General features: G+C 58.9%; 5 protein-coding genes across 5 annotated transcripts; 2 read left to right on the plus strand and 3 right to left on the minus strand.

The window, feature by feature from the left end:
* Window positions 1-138: 138 nt before the first annotated feature.
* BDZ90DRAFT_152276 (hypothetical protein) lies at window positions 139-3,093 on the minus strand. Its single transcript, XM_025503546.1, has one exon. The coding sequence runs from the start codon at window positions 2,656-2,658 to the stop codon at window positions 343-345; it is 2,316 nt and encodes a 771-aa protein (XP_025363197.1). The 5' UTR covers window positions 2,659-3,093; the 3' UTR covers window positions 139-342.
* A 945-nt stretch (window positions 3,094-4,038) lies between these two features.
* BDZ90DRAFT_231569 (hypothetical protein) lies at window positions 4,039-8,120 on the minus strand. Its single transcript, XM_025505911.1, has 2 exons — window positions 7,733-8,120; window positions 4,039-7,654 (listed from the first exon to the last, which is right to left on the minus strand). The coding sequence occupies exons 1-2, from the start codon at window positions 7,952-7,954 to the stop codon at window positions 4,073-4,075; spliced, it is 3,804 nt and encodes a 1,267-aa protein (XP_025363198.1). The 5' UTR covers window positions 7,955-8,120; the 3' UTR covers window positions 4,039-4,072.
* A 201-nt stretch (window positions 8,121-8,321) lies between these two features.
* BDZ90DRAFT_213372 (exocyst complex subunit Sec15-like protein) lies at window positions 8,322-10,677 on the plus strand (the record flags this gene model as incomplete). Its single annotated transcript, XM_025504167.1, has 5 exons — window positions 8,322-8,404; window positions 8,441-9,165; window positions 9,231-9,795; window positions 9,865-10,057; window positions 10,135-10,677. Coding segments are annotated over 5 exons (2,109 nt in total), but the record flags the coding sequence as incomplete, so codon positions are not given.
* Window positions 10,678-11,057: 380 nt separating this feature from the next.
* Window positions 11,058-12,109, minus strand: BDZ90DRAFT_278938 (hypothetical protein). Its single transcript, XM_025509132.1, has 2 exons — window positions 11,991-12,109; window positions 11,058-11,923 (listed from the first exon to the last, which is right to left on the minus strand). The coding sequence occupies exons 1-2, from the start codon at window positions 12,054-12,056 to the stop codon at window positions 11,177-11,179; spliced, it is 813 nt and encodes a 270-aa protein (XP_025363200.1). The 5' UTR covers window positions 12,057-12,109; the 3' UTR covers window positions 11,058-11,176.
* Window positions 12,110-12,268: 159 nt separating this feature from the next.
* On the plus strand, window positions 12,269-15,513 carry BDZ90DRAFT_251210 (Rgp1-domain-containing protein; the record flags this gene model as incomplete). Its single annotated transcript, XM_025507724.1, has 6 exons — window positions 12,269-13,091; window positions 13,185-13,649; window positions 13,716-14,294; window positions 14,481-14,639; window positions 14,718-15,056; window positions 15,138-15,513. The coding sequence occupies 6 exons, from the start codon at window positions 12,269-12,271 to the stop codon at window positions 15,437-15,439; spliced, it is 2,667 nt and encodes an 888-aa protein (XP_025363201.1). The 3' UTR covers window positions 15,440-15,513.
* Between the last annotated feature and the right edge of the window lie 219 nt (window positions 15,514-15,732).

The following is a 15,732-nucleotide window of genomic DNA, read 5'->3' on the forward strand; positions in this document are numbered from 1 at the left end:
AAATGAAAAGGCGGCTGCAGATGATGTTCCTGACCTCACTTGCAAAATTTGGCTCTGCAGCCCTGGAGACGCACGAGCCGCCCTCCGGCCCCTCTTCCGCCGGCCCTGTCACGCCCTATTGCCCTCGTTGCCTGGCCGATTCCCTCCTCCTCAACACAGGCCATGACACATCCCGTTGGGCAGAAGGGCATTGATTGTGATGAGGACAAAGTGCGTAGCAAGACAAGCATTGAGCAGTGAGAAAGTCGCGAGCGGGGCTTCGAGTCAATCGTGCCCGGGGTATGAGTGGTCGTAAGAAAGGAGAGATACATCGTGAGAATCGTCGTCATCGTCATCTAGTCATCAAGCCACGACCAGAGAAATCCTTTTCCCCTGCTGTCCCATGGCGTGCCCCTGCGCCGCCCCTTGTGCACAGGACCTCGTCTCCTGCTGACCCTCCTCTTGCTGCTCCTGCTGCCCCTTCTCCTCCCCCTCACCGTTCCCCTTGCTATGCTTCTTCACCCATCCTCCGAAAAGTCCCGCACCCAGAGCAAGGAGCAGAGTGAAGAACATGCTCGGGATCAACGAGCTAAGGGGAGGGCGAGGGGGCAATGGGCGATCTTTCGCATCCTTGTAGCGTCGCTGACGCTCCTCGTTTTGCTGGCTGTCCGTGGCGTCTTCAGCAGCGTCACCTTCCGCGGCAACGAGCGAACCACTGCGACTCCTCTCCTTCGTCGGCGTCGTGCTGCTACTGCTGCCATTGCTGCTAGGACTACTACCGGTAGGTACAGCCCTCGGAGCTAGGCTATACGCAACGGCCAGCGGCACCTTGGCGGCGAAGTGGAGGGGGCTGATGAAGACGACCTTGCCCACTTCCTCGACCAGTGCAAGGGCATTGGCCGCTGAGGCCCTCCTGCTAGCTGAGGGGGTGGCAGAAGGTGAGGCATACGTTGAAGTCGACGCCGAATGACTGTCGTCTTCCTCTTCTTGCCGAGTAGCACCTCTCTTCTTTCCCCACTGCGCTTCGGCGCTGCGCTTCTTCCCATTCACATCGTCCCACACGGTCAAGCAGTAGCTTGCGAGCAGACACGTACCAAGGGCAAAGAGCGTGGCACTTGAGATCCACCAGATGAGGGTGGCCTGCATAAGTGGCCTGACAACTGGGGCTGGCAGGTGCAGGAGGGAGCGCGAGTAGCTCAGAGCTGTGCTTGTCGTGCGCGTAATGTGGTGCTGCGCCGATTGCAGGGAGCGAAGAACGGCCACTTCGTGTTGAGAAGCAGGGGCCGGGACATACCGGGGTGGGCGGGAAGACGAGGACGAAGGAAGAGGAGGCGAGACCGCAGGAGAATGCTGATGCGATGCGAGACCGCTACCTTCGATGCCGAGACCGTCAAGGAGCTTGGCTCGTTGAGCGTCGCTGAGGTGCATCGACGTTCGCGGGCTGACAGGGGCTGAGCCTGTGCCGGCGCGGCGTGATGAGGATGGATTGGCGATGCCGAAGCCGTCCCTGCTCAGCGTCCTGGTTCTGCGGCGGTGAATTGTGGCCGAGCTCGTCGTATTGAACCAATGCTGCGAGCCGCTAGCTGCTAGCTCGTCCAGAGGGTTACGATGCTGGCTGTGCGGCTGGGATTGATGCTTATGCTGTTGATGCTGCTGTTGCTGATGAAGTAGACGCAACTTGCGCAGCTCATCCTCATTCTCCTCGTCTGATCGAGCCTTTGCCTCCGCCTCGGCATCGAAGCTGACACGACGACTGCTACGCTTCTTGTAGTGGCGACCGGAGAGGACATCCTGCCACTCTTGATCGGAGAATGTGGTGCTCTTCTTACTGCGAGCTGCTCGACCGCTATTGATCTGCAGCGACTGGGAGCGAGAGAGAGTCGAGCTTGCCGATGTCGTTGTAGACGTCGGTGCATACTCCGTCTCACTGCCGGAGCTGATCTCCGGGGTGCGTGATAAGGGCGAGAAGTGGCCGCTGCTGCCCGTCGAGGGGCAGGCTGGCATAACCGAGTGTCGATGAGCGCGAGGGCGCAAATGAGGCGCAGGAGGGTGAAGTTGCTGCATGTGTACAGGGTTGTGCTGTGACAACTCGCTCAACGATCGTGATGTCGAGGGCCCATCGGCGCTCTGCACCCGTTGCCTGTTGCGACGTCTTCCACCGCCACTACCGCTTGTACCCATCTCCTCGGCGAGAAGCTTCGCAGCCTGGCTTTTCCTTGGTGCCGCTGCGTGCTCATTATCGCTCGAATCATCATCGCCATCGGCATGGTGGCGCCGGCTGGCCTGTCCGGGGAAGGCGAAGACATTGCGAGCCGCTTTGGGCGAAGACCTTACAGAGGCAGACGATCGGCCGATGGTGGAGGACGAGGGCGAGCGGTGCGGCTCATGATGCGCACGTCGAAGCCTATCTGCAAGAGGACCCTGAGGCAGCACGTGCTCCCACCATCCGTCGACGCTATCCGGGGACGTCGTCGACCAGTGAGCAGGGGAGGACGATGAGGAGGAGGAAGAGAAGGAGACGTGCTGAGCTCGGCGGGAACTGGATGATGACGAGACAGACGAGGAGGATGATGATGGAAAATTGAAATGATTGAGGAAAGGTGACTGCTCGGTGCTCGACGATGTATGCACTCGTGGCGAGGCAGCGGGCGAGCGTGGAGATGCTGCTGCCGTCATCATCGTCGCTCACCGACGACGATAATGATCAGCGATGAAGAGTGTGATATTGTAAAGAAAGGGAGAGGAGTAGATAAAGCTCCCTCATACCCTCGGGCCCCCTTGATCGTCGTCGATGGAATTGGAGCCGGTTCGTGGTTGGGCCGCTTAGTCTAGGCAACGGCGAGGTGAACTTCCCTTCCACTTCAGTGTGTGCCGGGCGGCAGCAGGGCAATTTCGGTCGTCGGCGAGCGGGCAACGACGCAGGGCAGACGCGCCTCAGCGTGCAGCTGCAGCTCCGGCGAGGTCGAGTTGGTCAAGAGCGGGCCACGAAATGCGTGTGAATGAAGAGCGAGCGAGGAAAAGCACACCCAGCGAGGCAAGAGCAGTCGCCAATGGTCACTGTGAGAATCGCGATCCGCGGTCCTTAACATGGCGACGATTGCGATGGTCTCAATGCTGATGACGACTTTCCTCAGACTCTGAAAACTGCTGCGTGGTGTTGTCTCGCATTGCGTATGGATTAACTCACACACCTGCACCTGTCAGAGCCAGAGTAGTTTTCAATCGCCTTTGCACGCGAGATAGATGACCATTGAGCCGAGTATCGGCGACGAAGACGGCGACTGCAAGAGGCACAACAGCCATTCAGCCAACTAGCTATCCGGACTTGAACGGGACAAAGGGGCGCGCCAAGGCGTCGGAGCATCCAAGAGCAACTTGCGAGAGAGCGAGGAGGTCAGGGCGAGAAGAAGCAGCTTTCGAATTCGATCTTGACTCGATGTAGACCGCGAGACCGTGACGCAAGGGCGTGAAGATGTTTCTGAGCAGAGGACATTGCAATGACCAGGAGCCGACTTCTCCCTTCGACGAGACTGAAACGATAGCTCGACACACAAAGGGCCGGCGGCAACAAATGAAGGACCCGTGGGCCGCTAAGGCCCGCCACCTAGCGTGGTATTTACAGGGCCTCTCCGATAGTGAAGAGTCGCAAATTAGGCTCCTGGCAACTCTGCAGCGTTCACTCATCATAGCCGCTATCTCATCGTCTCCGTACGTAGCAAGTGCCCGCTGTAGGCTTGAGTCTCCTGTCTTTCGTCGAGCGGCAACTGCCCGATTAATCTGCAAGCTGCGAGGCAGCGCATCCCTCGTTCATGATCCGATCCTTCCGTCGCTCGCCGCTTGCCCTCTCGTGTGGCGTGAAAGCGCAGGTGAGTCTTAAATCGAGATCCGAGGACGCCTTAGCCACCATGTCTCAGATCCTCGGGGACAGGGTTCAGCGTAGTCACCGAGGCAGCTGTCAAGAAATCCTTTCGAAAATGATGGCATGATAATACAAATGATAGATGTCCGCGACTATGAGCTTCTCTGTAGGCTCAGCAATCACTCTCCTGCAGTTCCGCAGCCCCGAGCCTGCCACAGGCCTCCTCGCCTACGCCTACATCTGCTCCTGATCTGCAAAGTAAGTCCTAAATGCGCTCTCGCTCTTAACAAAGTCGCACTTCTCGACCACTTCATACACATGCAAGAACAGTTTCGGGAACCTCCTCGTAAAATACCCCAGAAATCCTTCAGGCATAGCGCCCATGCTTCTCCTGAGGGCAGGTGGCATGTCCTGGTAGTGATGTTTCTTATTGCGCAAGGCGCGAAGGAGGTCGCGGACGGAAGAGCCGTGGTATTTGCGCCACTTGCCTAGGTCGTCCATGAATGCTTTGTCTACTTTGCGCGTCCAGTCGCCGCCTTCCGTGACGAGGCGAGAGGACGATTCCAGTTGACGGAGCAGGAGCGAGGACTCGGCGTCGTCCGGTGGCGGAGGCGGAGCGAGTGCTGATGAGGAGGCCGCGGCCGCTGCAGCTGCCGCGGCACCCTGTGATCCGGTCGCCGCCTTCTCCCTCTCAATCACCTCGAGTCGATCGCTCACATCCTGCAAGAAGCCCAACCGCTTCGCCGAGTCCCAAAAGTACGGGTGTGCAAGGACCTGCACCGCCCTCAGCCTGCCTGTCGGCTCGGGCTGGATCATGTTGCGGATCAAATGGCTGGCTTCGTGCCCTTCCTCTCCAAACGCTTCGAGGCGCGAGAGGTTCGACTGGTTCCGCATGATGTTCACCTCCCGCTCATATCGTGCGCCGAAGGGGTGGTCGCCTGAGGTGAGGAGATAGTAGGATAGGCAGCCGAGCGCAAAGATATCGACTGCGCGGGTCAGGCGAGTGCGTGATGACGAGCCATTGGCACTGCTGCCGTTGGCCATGTTCGTAGCCTGGGCAGCCGTCAAGCTGGACGACTGACTGCCCCCCGACGCTTCCTCCAAGCTCACATCCCCCCTCAAGATCTCCGGCGCTCGCCATCCTGCCGTGCCCCCCGGATGATGCATCGTCTGCGAAAAGCTACTCTGCGCCACGGAGTCCAACCGCTTGCTGAGCCCAAAGTCGGACAGAAGCATCTTGAGCGGCGAAGTCTTGGGTGCGTGTGGATTCGCATACGCAACCAAGATGTTCTGCGGCTTGATATCCCGATGAACAATGCTCAGGCCATGCAGGTGCCTCAAACCACCCGCCACCTCCTTGATAGCCCTCTTCGGCTCCAGTCTAACTGCCAAATCCTGCCACTCGTCGGGTTTTTCAACGAGGTCGCCAAGAGAAGCGGGGCAGAGCTCGAGAGCAATGAAGAGGAAATTGCCCACCTGCTCCTTGTAGAAGTAGCGAATGACATTAGGGTGATCGTCTGCTGACTCGAGGAGAGAGATCTCCTGTGAAGCTAGGTGGACGAAGTCTACCAGTAGACGCTTGACTGCTACGAGGCGGTTCTGGAATCGACCTTTGAACACGACTGTGCCGGATGAGCCGTATCCAAGGACTTCGTCGCTGAGCTGAAGCGCAGGGGTGGCCGAGGCGGCCGCATCGCCTTGTGGTTGCGAGTTGGCGAGGGCCACGAGTTGGTCCTGCGCTGATTGCGAGCCGGGTCCGATTTGGATCCAGCCGTTGGACAAGGTCGACGAAGAGCCATTTTTCGCCATCGAGGTCGATTCGCCGTTACTTCTTTGCACTTGCTTTGCAAATCCGCCATCTGCTGCGCCTTCACCTTCTGACCCGCTCTCCTCGTCGGCGCCAGCAGTGCCTTGCCGCGCTCTTACAGCCGCACCTGATCGCTTGCCGCGCTTGCGACGCTTCTTCTTGACGCCGGCTGCAGCTGAGTCGGCGGTAGTATTACCTGCTGCTGCTGCTGCTTCTTTGCCGCCAATCTCCTCTGCGAGCAGTGACGCCGCGGCTTGATCTGCCTGAGCTGCTCGCTCGGCCTCAGTGACGGCTGCTGGCGGTGTCCGCTCGACGATCTCTTCAACCTTGCTCGCTGCGCCCTCCCCTGCTGTCGTGATTGACTCTACCGCGCCTGAACCCTCCTCGTCATTCGATCGCAGGGTAGACTGCCACTGCAAGTCGAGCTGACTGATCGCTGCATGACTTCGGCCCTGCTGTATCCTACGCTGCTCGACCAGACCTCGCCGCACCGCGAGCGTCAGAACTGCAATGACGGCTACGGCAACCACCTGTGTCAAGATCGTCTTCTTGGAGGGCACGCGTGCGGGCGTGATCCTCTCCAGTATTGACGGTGAGGGCTCAGCGGCTTGCTGATCTCTCTGTGTCTGATGATCAGGGTTGGCAGCCCTGTCCGAGATCTCGAGCGGGGTTCTCCTCGACCCGCCAGGCAGGCCGTACTTGTCCAGCGCCTGCCTTTGCTCTACGTCCACATCTTCTACGCGGTAGCGGCCCATCCAACAACCGAAAGTGCGACATTGCATCGGCTGGTGATCTGAGCCTGGGATGAGACCCCGTTCTGCTCTCTGCCCTTCATCCAATCCCGCGATAGCTGGCTTGATGTCGCGGAGCACGCCAGGGAACCTTTGCGAGGACATGGCGTAAAGGGAGCCGGTCTCCGGTGAGAGGGTAAGCAGCGTCTCATCGTCAAGATCTAGAAGGTCATCGTCGTCTTCCTCTCCTTCGTAGCCCTCGAAACCCTCAGCACGGGCAAAGGGCGGGTGAGGCACCACAATGGGATGAGGATGGACGGGAAGCGGTGTCTGGGGATCGGGCAAGAGGACATCAAAGACGTCGACAACTTGGCTGTTGATGCTTGCCGTCCAGCTCTGTCGTTTGCCTTCCATGGTGGTGTTCCAGGCGGTGACTTTGGCCGCTCTACCTTCTCGGTCCAACCCCGCTGGCAAAATCGTCACGCCCTGCTTGGGCGGAGCGCCCGTGCCCAGCGACTCGTGCGACTCAACCCATCGAGCGGCCACGTCTGCGTCGGCAGACTGAGGAGAATAAGTTGAGTACTGCAGCGTCTGGCTGAGATGAGGTCGTCTTGGCAGAGAGATGGAAAGCGTGTAGTCGGTCCGAGCCAGATAGGTCCATCGATAGTCCCGTCCAGCGGCGCCTTGCTCATTGCTGATTGGGTCCATCATCTCGCTGCCATCTGCCTCCCAAGATATGTCAAGTTGACCAGTGATGACGTCGATGCGAAGAAGGCGTGTGCGTTTAGTCCCCGTGAAGACTCGACCTCGGTCGCCGGGGAAGGTGAACGGGGACAGGCCGACAAGTTGTGGGAGCGTGAGAGGGAGGCGCTGAAGGCGAGCTTTGCTCGGTCGCTTGCCCTCGTTTTGGCCGCCATGGGCGTTACTGTGGTCGTCGTTGCGATGGCGCCCCTCATCTGCTGTGAGGAGGTAGAGGCGACCAGAGGATCCAGGCTCTACGACGTACATCCCGGCGACGTTGAGGAGATGTCGTGTCTGAGGAGGCAAGCCATCGATGGGCACATTGGCCTCCTCGTATTCTTCGTCATCGCCGCCTGTGATCCCTTCGCTCTCTCTCAGAGGAGATGACAGGATGCGTGCGAGGGACGACCGCCTCTTGCCGTAGTGGGAACTGACGAGGGGAGGCAGAGAGATGGACGAGCCATCCAAAATCCATTGCGTCTTGCCGCTTGTCCTGTCTACTGCTGTCAGCGATCCATCAATGGCTGATAGGATGACCTGCGGGCGCGAGAGCAAAGGGGAGCCACAAAGTCAGCTGCGGGAAGCAAGCAGCTCGTAAGACAGGTGGACGCGCACTAGGTCTGCTAGATAGAGGTTGTCGATAGCTGATGGAGCATCCAAGCTCGATACGCTCGCCCGCGGATGGGTTGGGGGCGATGATCGATGCTGAAGCGCTCTTGCCGACGCTTGCCTTGAATTTGACTGAGCCAATGACTGCGTCGAGGTGAATGCTGTTATAAGGACGACGAGAAAGCAAGCTAGTTGGAGGAGGCGAGGCAGACCCTCGCTGCTCTGCATGCCTTGCTGCGTGCTCCTCGACATGGGGGCAGATGATCGACTATGTGCGGTCGTACACCTTGGTCGAGAGAATGATCATGGTAGCTTGAAGGGAGGAGCAAAGCAAGAGAGTGAGAGGGACGGCGGTTTGCTTTTGCCCTTGTTGCTTCGGCGACGAACGAGAACGAGACGAGGTGCTGAGCTCGAGCGCGAAATTGGACTGGACCTGCCTGCCTCTTGCCGTCGGTCGGCGTGGAGCGTCGTGTCGAGGTGGGGCGGCGCGGTTCAAGTGGCTCGTGCTCGTCCTTCATCAAGTTGCCAACCAACACCAAGGGATCCACCAAGGACTTGAAGAACGAGCTGGTCACACCGCAATCCCAGGTCCAAGATGGCGGCGAGGGCCAATCGTCGGCCTCTGATCTCTCTGCAGGCTCACCTTCAGTCGTTACTCCTCAGCACCTCCCTCGAGTCGTCTACCACCTCACCATCCGATGTCGCCTCGACGAGCAACCTCGACTATGCTGCCCAAGACAACCTCCAGCAGCTCGGCCCCATCATCAAATCGCTCGATGAAGCTGGGCAAGCTGATGCCTTTCTACGAGTGCTTCGCGACTTTGCTCGCGGAGAAGAACAGCGCATTCAGCGTATCTGCGACGACAACAGCACAGACTTCGTATCTGCGGTGGACAAGCTCCTCAAGGTGCGCTCCAGCACCATCAGTCTCAAACATCGCGTGGGTGAGCTCAATGAGGAGGTGCAGGCTGGCGGATCGAGCTTGGGCAGCAAGAAAAAGAGCCTCGTCGAGTCGCAAAGGACGATGGGGAAAGTCGACGACGCTATTGAGACGCTCCAGCTCTGCTTGAAGGTGCTGGATATGGCTAAGCGCATTGACGTGCTCATCGACGAGCGCAACTACTATCCGGCATTACGCTCCCTCGACGAACTGGAGGCGCATCATCTCTCTCCATTGCTGGCGCACGACTTTGCGCACTACCTGCATTCATCACTTCCCTCGATGCGCTGGAGAATACGCCAGGCAGTCATCAAGGAGATGAAGGAGTGGCTCTTCGAGGTGCGCCAGAAGTCGAGGACAGTAGGCAAACTGGCGCTCAAAGCCATGGAGGACAGGCAGAGGAAATGGAGAAGTCGCAGCGAGCGGAAGGGTAGTGATGTGCTGCGGGTAGCCAAGGTCAATGGACCTGTCGAGAGCGTCTACAACGAGCGCACAGAGTGTAAGCAGGCGGGCCCAACCGCACGACGAAGGTTCCTGCTGACACGTGCTCTCTCGCCCTGCCAGACTCCTTTATGAACAACTCCGAGGTGCACATCGACTTCTCGCCTCTCTACCAATGTATACACATTCACGATGTCCTCGACCTACGAGAAGAGCTACAACGCAACTACCAAGAAGATCGGCGGGCGCAAGCCAACCTCCTCCTCTCTCAAGGTCTCTCCTTTCACCCTTCGAATCCCACATTCCCTGCTTTGCTCGAGGAAGTTGTCGGCTTCTTCCTCGTTGAACACCACGTGCTGGACACCTGCCCACCCGGATTCAGGAGCGAGCAGGAAGTGGACGACTTGTGGGACGACATGTGTGAGCGAGTTGTGGATATCGTCAGCATTGGGCTGCGGGACTCGAAGGACACGAGGGTATTCGTGGCAACCAAGGCGGTGGTGCAGACGTTCATCCAGACGCTCGAGGGCTACAGCTTTTCAGTGGGCAAGCTCAATGCGCTACTTCTCACACTATTCGAGCGCTACGCCCAGCTACTGCGAGACCGGTTCACGAACGACTTCAAGCAGGCAATACGGCAGTCCGAGCATCAGCCTATGGTTGTCAACACGAAAGAGGAGCTGGACAAGTGAGTGCGAAGCACGGAACGCATATTGTTGCTGATCGGCTGACTTCGATCCCCTTGCCTCTCGCACAGAGTCCTCAACGTTTGCTGGCTACGGCCGCGTGATGCCCAGTCGCTCAAGGAGCAGCAACTTCCTTTGGCCTTACCTTTCTCCCAGACATACCCGCTCTGCTGCATGGACATTCGCAGCCTTGTCGACCAGTACTACGTCTTCAGCGACGGCTTCTCGCAACACCATCGCGACATTGATGACATTCTCAAGAAGGTGAGTCCCACAATGCTGCCCTCGCTGCTGTTTGAAGCCCAAGCTGACTTGAGTCTCTTTGGCCCTCGCGCCCGCAGTCCCTCGACGACCTCCTCATCCAGCAGGTCTCGAACGCCATCCGACACTCGGTCGAGACCACCTCGAACCTCTCCCAAATCACTCAGATCGTAGTGAACGCCGAGCACTTCAAACTCGCCTGCACCAACCTCGAGCGACTCCTCGCGGCTCTCCGTGCCCCGCATCGAGGCGGCACTCTACGACTCGATGCAAGTTCGCACTTCACCGCTACGCTAGATATAGCTCAGGCGCGCATCGATTCAGCAATCGGAGCGAAGCTCCTCGAATTCATTGAACTTGAGGAGATGGATTGGACACGCGCCTCAGACCCGCCCACTGGACGGGCCCAGCCTAGTTCGTACATCTTTGAGATGCTGACGTGGCTGGAGACGATGATGGAGTCCGTCCTTGTCCTTCTTCCTAGAGAGACTAAGTTGAGGGCCTACCGCAGCGCATTCAGGTATGTGGCCAATCAGCTGCTTGACGGGCAGCTGCTGGCGAGGGAGGTGGAGAAGGTCAGTCCGCCGGGATTGCGGCAATTGCAGAGGGACGTTGAGGCGCTTTGCAGTGAGGGAAGGAGGCTGGTCAGCGCTACGGCTGGTGGTGGTGGATCGGGTTCAGGCGATGCATCAAATGGTACGGCTCCTGCGACACCCACCTCGCCGGCACTGGATGTCGCCCAGGCATCGGGTCTTGTGGACGCCATTTGGGCAGAGGCGCGACAGACGATCGCGATCGCGCTTGGCGACAATGCCAGCAGCAGCGGTGGCGGCGTCACGGAGTATCTCTCCCCGACCGCAAGATCTACATCGCTACGTGAAGCTCAGCCGGCTAAGGTGGCTGGCGTGCTCGATCGGCTAGGCAAGTGGCACCTGAGCCGGGGTGAGCAGGAGATTGCTGCGAGGAGGTTCAAGGAGCGTGACCAGGTGGGGAGAATATTGAGACGGTGAAGTGGCGGACACGGTCACGTTAATGTAGCAGACGTAAATGAAAGATATGGTACAATGAGCGACTATGCTGCCCCCTGCTGCTCTTTTGCCTCGTGTCTGAATGGCACACGACTCAATACCCTGGCGTGCTTCTCGCCGACGCCGACCCTCTATCGCTGCCAGCGCCGCCTCTGCTTCCCTTGCCGTATTTGTACCCTTTGCCTCTCCCTCTCCCACTTCCTCCTCGCCCGCCGCCACCACCAACACTCCCACTTGACGGCGAAGGGGAAGTCGCCTTGCTTGCAGCAGCCATAGCGGCCGCCTGAGCCGCCGCTCCCGCCGCTGCCTTTCGTTTCAGTCCTGCGGACGAGTTCTTACCCAGGCCGCCGCCAAACGATGAGGAGGACGACGATGACGACAAAAGTCCTCCTGCAGCTGAGCCTGAGCCATTCCCACTGCTAGCTGTAGCGGCTCCCCCGCCGGATGCCAATCCCATGCACTTGGCCAGATGAGGTGCATAGCGATTCGAGGCGACGTGCCGATTGCAGACAAGGCAGCGGATCAGCGGGTTGGCGGAGTAATGCGAGGTGGTTAGAGAAGCAGCGGATGGGGTGGCTGCACTGGAAGATGACGAAGGGTCACCGTTGGTGTTGCCAGCGAGGGAGGACTGCGAGGACGGGCCGATTTCGCCGCCCTGTAACGATGAGAGGAGGGCCGGGCCCCCGTCACTGCTCGACGCCTCGGCATTCTGCGTCTGCTTCGCTTTCTGCTCTTCTGCTTCTTCCTCCTTGATCCTCCTTGCGCCAGCTTCCTTCGCATGCGTATCGATGGCTAGCTGCACGAGGTTATCCTGAACGAGAGCATCGAGTAGCCGGCGTGCCTGCGCGAATGATTTTGGATGCGTCAGTCAGGCTATATGCTCTAATGAGGGGCATTTCCCATCTCACTATGATCGTCTTGGCGTCCGATGAGGATGAGCTAGAGCCGTGAGGATCATCTTGGGTAGATGCCATGGGCTTTGCATTCGAATCGTTCGTGGTCGAGTGGAGTGGATTGGATGCGAAGGGGACGAAGTTGTGCCCGCGTCGCTCGCCCTCGATTGCGCATCTTCGATGGCGGTGGCCCGTGCTGGTGTGGGCGCAACTTGTCGACAGGACTCAACTTGCCTTGTTGCCATCGTGTCCTCTTCGTCCTTCGCGCCCTCCTTGTTCTTCCTTCAAAAGCGATGGCATCAACGACGTCACCGCTGCCCAGCAACTATCCATTACAAGTCACAGTCACTCCTGCCCAATCGTCATTCTTCGCAGGAGAGGAGTTGCGATGCCTCATCACGTTTACCAATCTACGTCAGCCAGTCCCGCAGTCGCAACCTCTGCCGTCCACCTCGAGGTTTCCTGCTGATAGCTGGCAGCAGGCAGGGAGGGCAGCGAGTCACGCATTTCCGTCATCGCAAGGGCACGGACATGGAAGAAGTCAGACCATAGATCTACGCAAGCCTCCGCCTGGCAAACCTGCGAAAGGAGCTGGCAGTCGAGAGTATGGAGATGATGATGACCACGACGACGATGATTCTCTTGATGGACCTGTCGACGGCAACGCTCTACCCTCACGCAAACGCATCATTGGTCGCAATGCCACCCCAATGAAGCCTTCGCGCAATGCAAGCGGCTCTGCGAGCACCACAAAACACGCCAAATCAGCCAGCATGGCCTTCCTAGGCAAAGGGCCACCTCTCCTCTCTCCAACCTCTCCGGTACGGCCACAGTATGACAGAGCAGAGTCACTGAGCCGACCCTCTTCGTCCTCTCGCGGAGCTTCGGTGTCTTTCGACGACTCCTTCACCTCCTCATCACCCGCCGCCTCTCGGCCGGGGTCGCGCAAGCCCTCGTCGACGATTCATGCTGCTCATCCGCACTCTCGCAAGAAGTCGGTCATCCAGGTACAGAACGAGGATTTGAGCGCCGCCTTCGAACTTCATGGTGCAAGCAATGGCAATGGAGGCAACGGCCATACCCTGTATGCTCAGAGCGCAAACCCCAGCGAAGTCAGTCTAGCATCGACTAGCGCCGACTTCCCACCTTCGACGCCGCGCTTTCCCTCGTCTCATGCCTCCAACGCTTCTGACCTTCCAGGCGCAGCAGTAGAGGCCTCAGGCTTCTACAATCTAGGTCGGAATGATACAATGGATAGCGTCGTGCGCGATCAGCTCACGCACTGGAGTCGCGGAGCAGCGCAGCCACGCCTCTCCATATCAGGGCCGAGCTCCTCCCCTCTCGCGCCGAACGGCTCCTCCTCCTCCTCTGCAACTAACAGCCCGCTTTTCCCGCATCAAAAGGCTCGCCTAGCCCCGGGAACAGAAGTCGTCTACTGGTCATTTGCGCAATTCTCCGGCAGCTACGAAATCGATGAGTCAATGATCAAGCCCGCCGAGTTTGAGGATGTGAAGCGAAGACTAGCTTACGGGGGCGGAATCGCAAGCCCAAATCCCTCGGGCACGCCGCGTCTGATGGGCGGAGGCGATCTGGGGTACGCAGATGGATCTGGCGCGGCATTCGAGTCTGCTTCGACGGGATGGGGCGCCTACCTTCGCAGCGCTCTCGGCAGTGGTAGTGCTCCACGCAGCGCTGCGCCAGGTTTCCATGCCATCAACGGCGGACCTGGGCCGTCCGGAGGTCTGAGCATTCCGGCAGGCAGGCATCGTCGCACGGGCAGCACGATGCTCGATTCAAGCAATAAGACGATGACGTCGAAGACGATCCCGCTGTTCAGCTCGCCGCCATCCATCCTATCCGTCGACCTGCACCTCCCACCCGGCGCGAGCAAGACTTACTCTTTTACTCTACGGCTGCCTGCCGATTTGCCGCCCTCGTACTACGGCAAGTCGGTCAAGTTCACCTACGAGCTCGTGGTCGGCACGAATAGATTGGATGCGGGCGAGGGGGCGGTGCATGTAGGTAACCAAAGGAGTAGATTGATAAAGATCCCGCTACGGATCTACAATTACGTTGGGGTAGAAGGGGCGAGACCCTGGTTCGATTTGACGAATCCGATTGTTGTGCTGAGGGACGAGGCCGTCGTTCGGGAGGAGGCGGACGGGGCTGCCGGTGGAGCGGGTAAGGACGAGAAGCCACTGCCATCCGCGCTCGTTGCTCCAGATGGACAGGATGCATCGGTTGGGAGAAAGAAAATGAGGGAGAGGCAGCGAGGCAAAAAGGCCCTAAAGGCGTATGCGGCATCGCTGTTGGCCTCATGTCCTGGCGCATCATCGAGCGATGAAGCTGCGGACGAGGACGATGCGCCAACCGACTACGAGAGGGCCATGGAGCAGATGAGTCTACGTAATGCAGCTGCCGCCAGCTCGGCGGAAGGCAAGGCCACCGCAGGTATTCAGCCGCTCAGACGAGGCTCCTCTGCGTCAGCGAATGCCGACGACGAAGACGATGAGGATTTCTTTGCGTCGCAGCGGCTCCGTCGTGGCTCCGGGACCAGTGCTGCTCCCGGTGGTGGCCTACTGGGAGCGGGAAGTGTCGCTGATGATGGAAGCGGACAAAGCTGCAAGGCTGCTATTGAGATCATCTCGAGAAATTCGCAGAAGGGTGAGTGAGGAATGACGAGGACCGGGACCTAAGGACTTTGACTGATGCCAATTAGTCGATTCCTCCGCTCTCTCGCAGTGTCCTACGATATTTCAAAAGACGGCTCAATCGCCGCGGTCTTGACTCTGATCAAGTCCAAGTATCGTCTGGGCGACACAATCCTGGGCGTCGTCTCCATCAATCGACCCACCGCCGCGACCGCAACTGCCTCTACGCCGCGTGTGGTCCGCATTGCTGCCCTGCTCGAGTCGTATGAAGAGGTCGAACCCACCCTGGCCACCCTACCGTCGGCGAGGTCGATGAGGATGACGCGCAAGGTGCATGCGGAACATCATGAGAGCACTCTTGGGCTAGGACAGACCAGCTTTCAGTTGCCTATACCCAGCGGAGCGAGCCCTGATTTTGAGACTAGCGGTGGTGAGTGCGCAAGCCCTCTTGACGCGTATATAAGCTGTTCACTGACGCTCGCGACCATCGCGTCCGCTTCAATGGCTGCAGTCAAGCTCCACTGGACGGTCCGCATCTCCTTCCTCACCAGCATCACAACGTCACCAAGTCCTTCCACTCCTTCCTCAGACACCGTGCGGCCCCCACCCTCTACCTCCTACCTCATCCCCTGCCCACCAGACGGCTACTCCCTCTACCATACCTCCTATCGCGCCGCTCCCTCGCTGTGCGGGCCAAGTGACAATGCTGATGGAAAAGAGACCCGCCTTGAGATAGTCGAATGCGCCGTGCCTGTTAGCGTGCTGCCTAACAGTACGAGATTCAAGGCGAGGCCCGTGAGTTTTGCTGCGTGAGGAGCAAACGGGTGGAGGTAATGCAAGGCGATAAGATCGATGCACAAGAGTTCAATTTATTGTTTGCCGCCTGCAATTGTGTGCGAGTCGTGCTTCTGTCCAATGATCGCTTGACTGCGATGCGTCGACGAAAAGGTCTTCTACCATGGCTGCGACGGCGCGAAGCCGCGCCCTTATCTATCGGTGTGACGCCGCCCGCTCGGTTGGGCGCTCCCTGTGGGCACTGTTGGCGACTGAGATTGAATTCGACGTCAAGAGAGCAAGCTGCGAGATTGGAGACGAGCGAGACGAGT

This window comes from Jaminaea rosea, assembly GCF_003144245.1.
Source record: "Jaminaea rosea strain MCA 5214 unplaced genomic scaffold BDZ90scaffold_4, whole genome shotgun sequence".
In the NCBI taxonomy this organism is placed as follows: Eukaryota; Fungi; Basidiomycota; class Exobasidiomycetes; order Microstromatales; genus Jaminaea; species Jaminaea rosea.

Bases quoted from the DNA above. Each gene is read 5' to 3' on its own strand.
- BDZ90DRAFT_152276 (XM_025503546.1), bottom strand. From the start codon at position 2,658: ATGATGACGGCAGCAGCATCTCCACGCTCGCCCGCTGCCTCGCCACGA.
- BDZ90DRAFT_231569 (XM_025505911.1), bottom strand. From the start codon at position 7,954: ATGCAGAGCAGCGAGGGTCTGCCTCGCCTCCTCCAACTAGCTTGCTTT. The intron at 7,655-7,732 runs GTGCGCGTCCAC...TCGCGCCCGCAG, and splicing joins ACCTCTATCTAGCAGACCTA to GTCATCCTATCAGCCATTGA.
- BDZ90DRAFT_278938 (XM_025509132.1), bottom strand. From the start codon at position 12,056: ATGGCATCTACCCAAGATGATCCTCACGGCTCTAGCTCATCCTCATCG. The intron at 11,924-11,990 runs GTGAGATGGGAA...TCATTCGCGCAG, and splicing joins CGGACGCCAAGACGATCATA to GCACGCCGGCTACTCGATGC.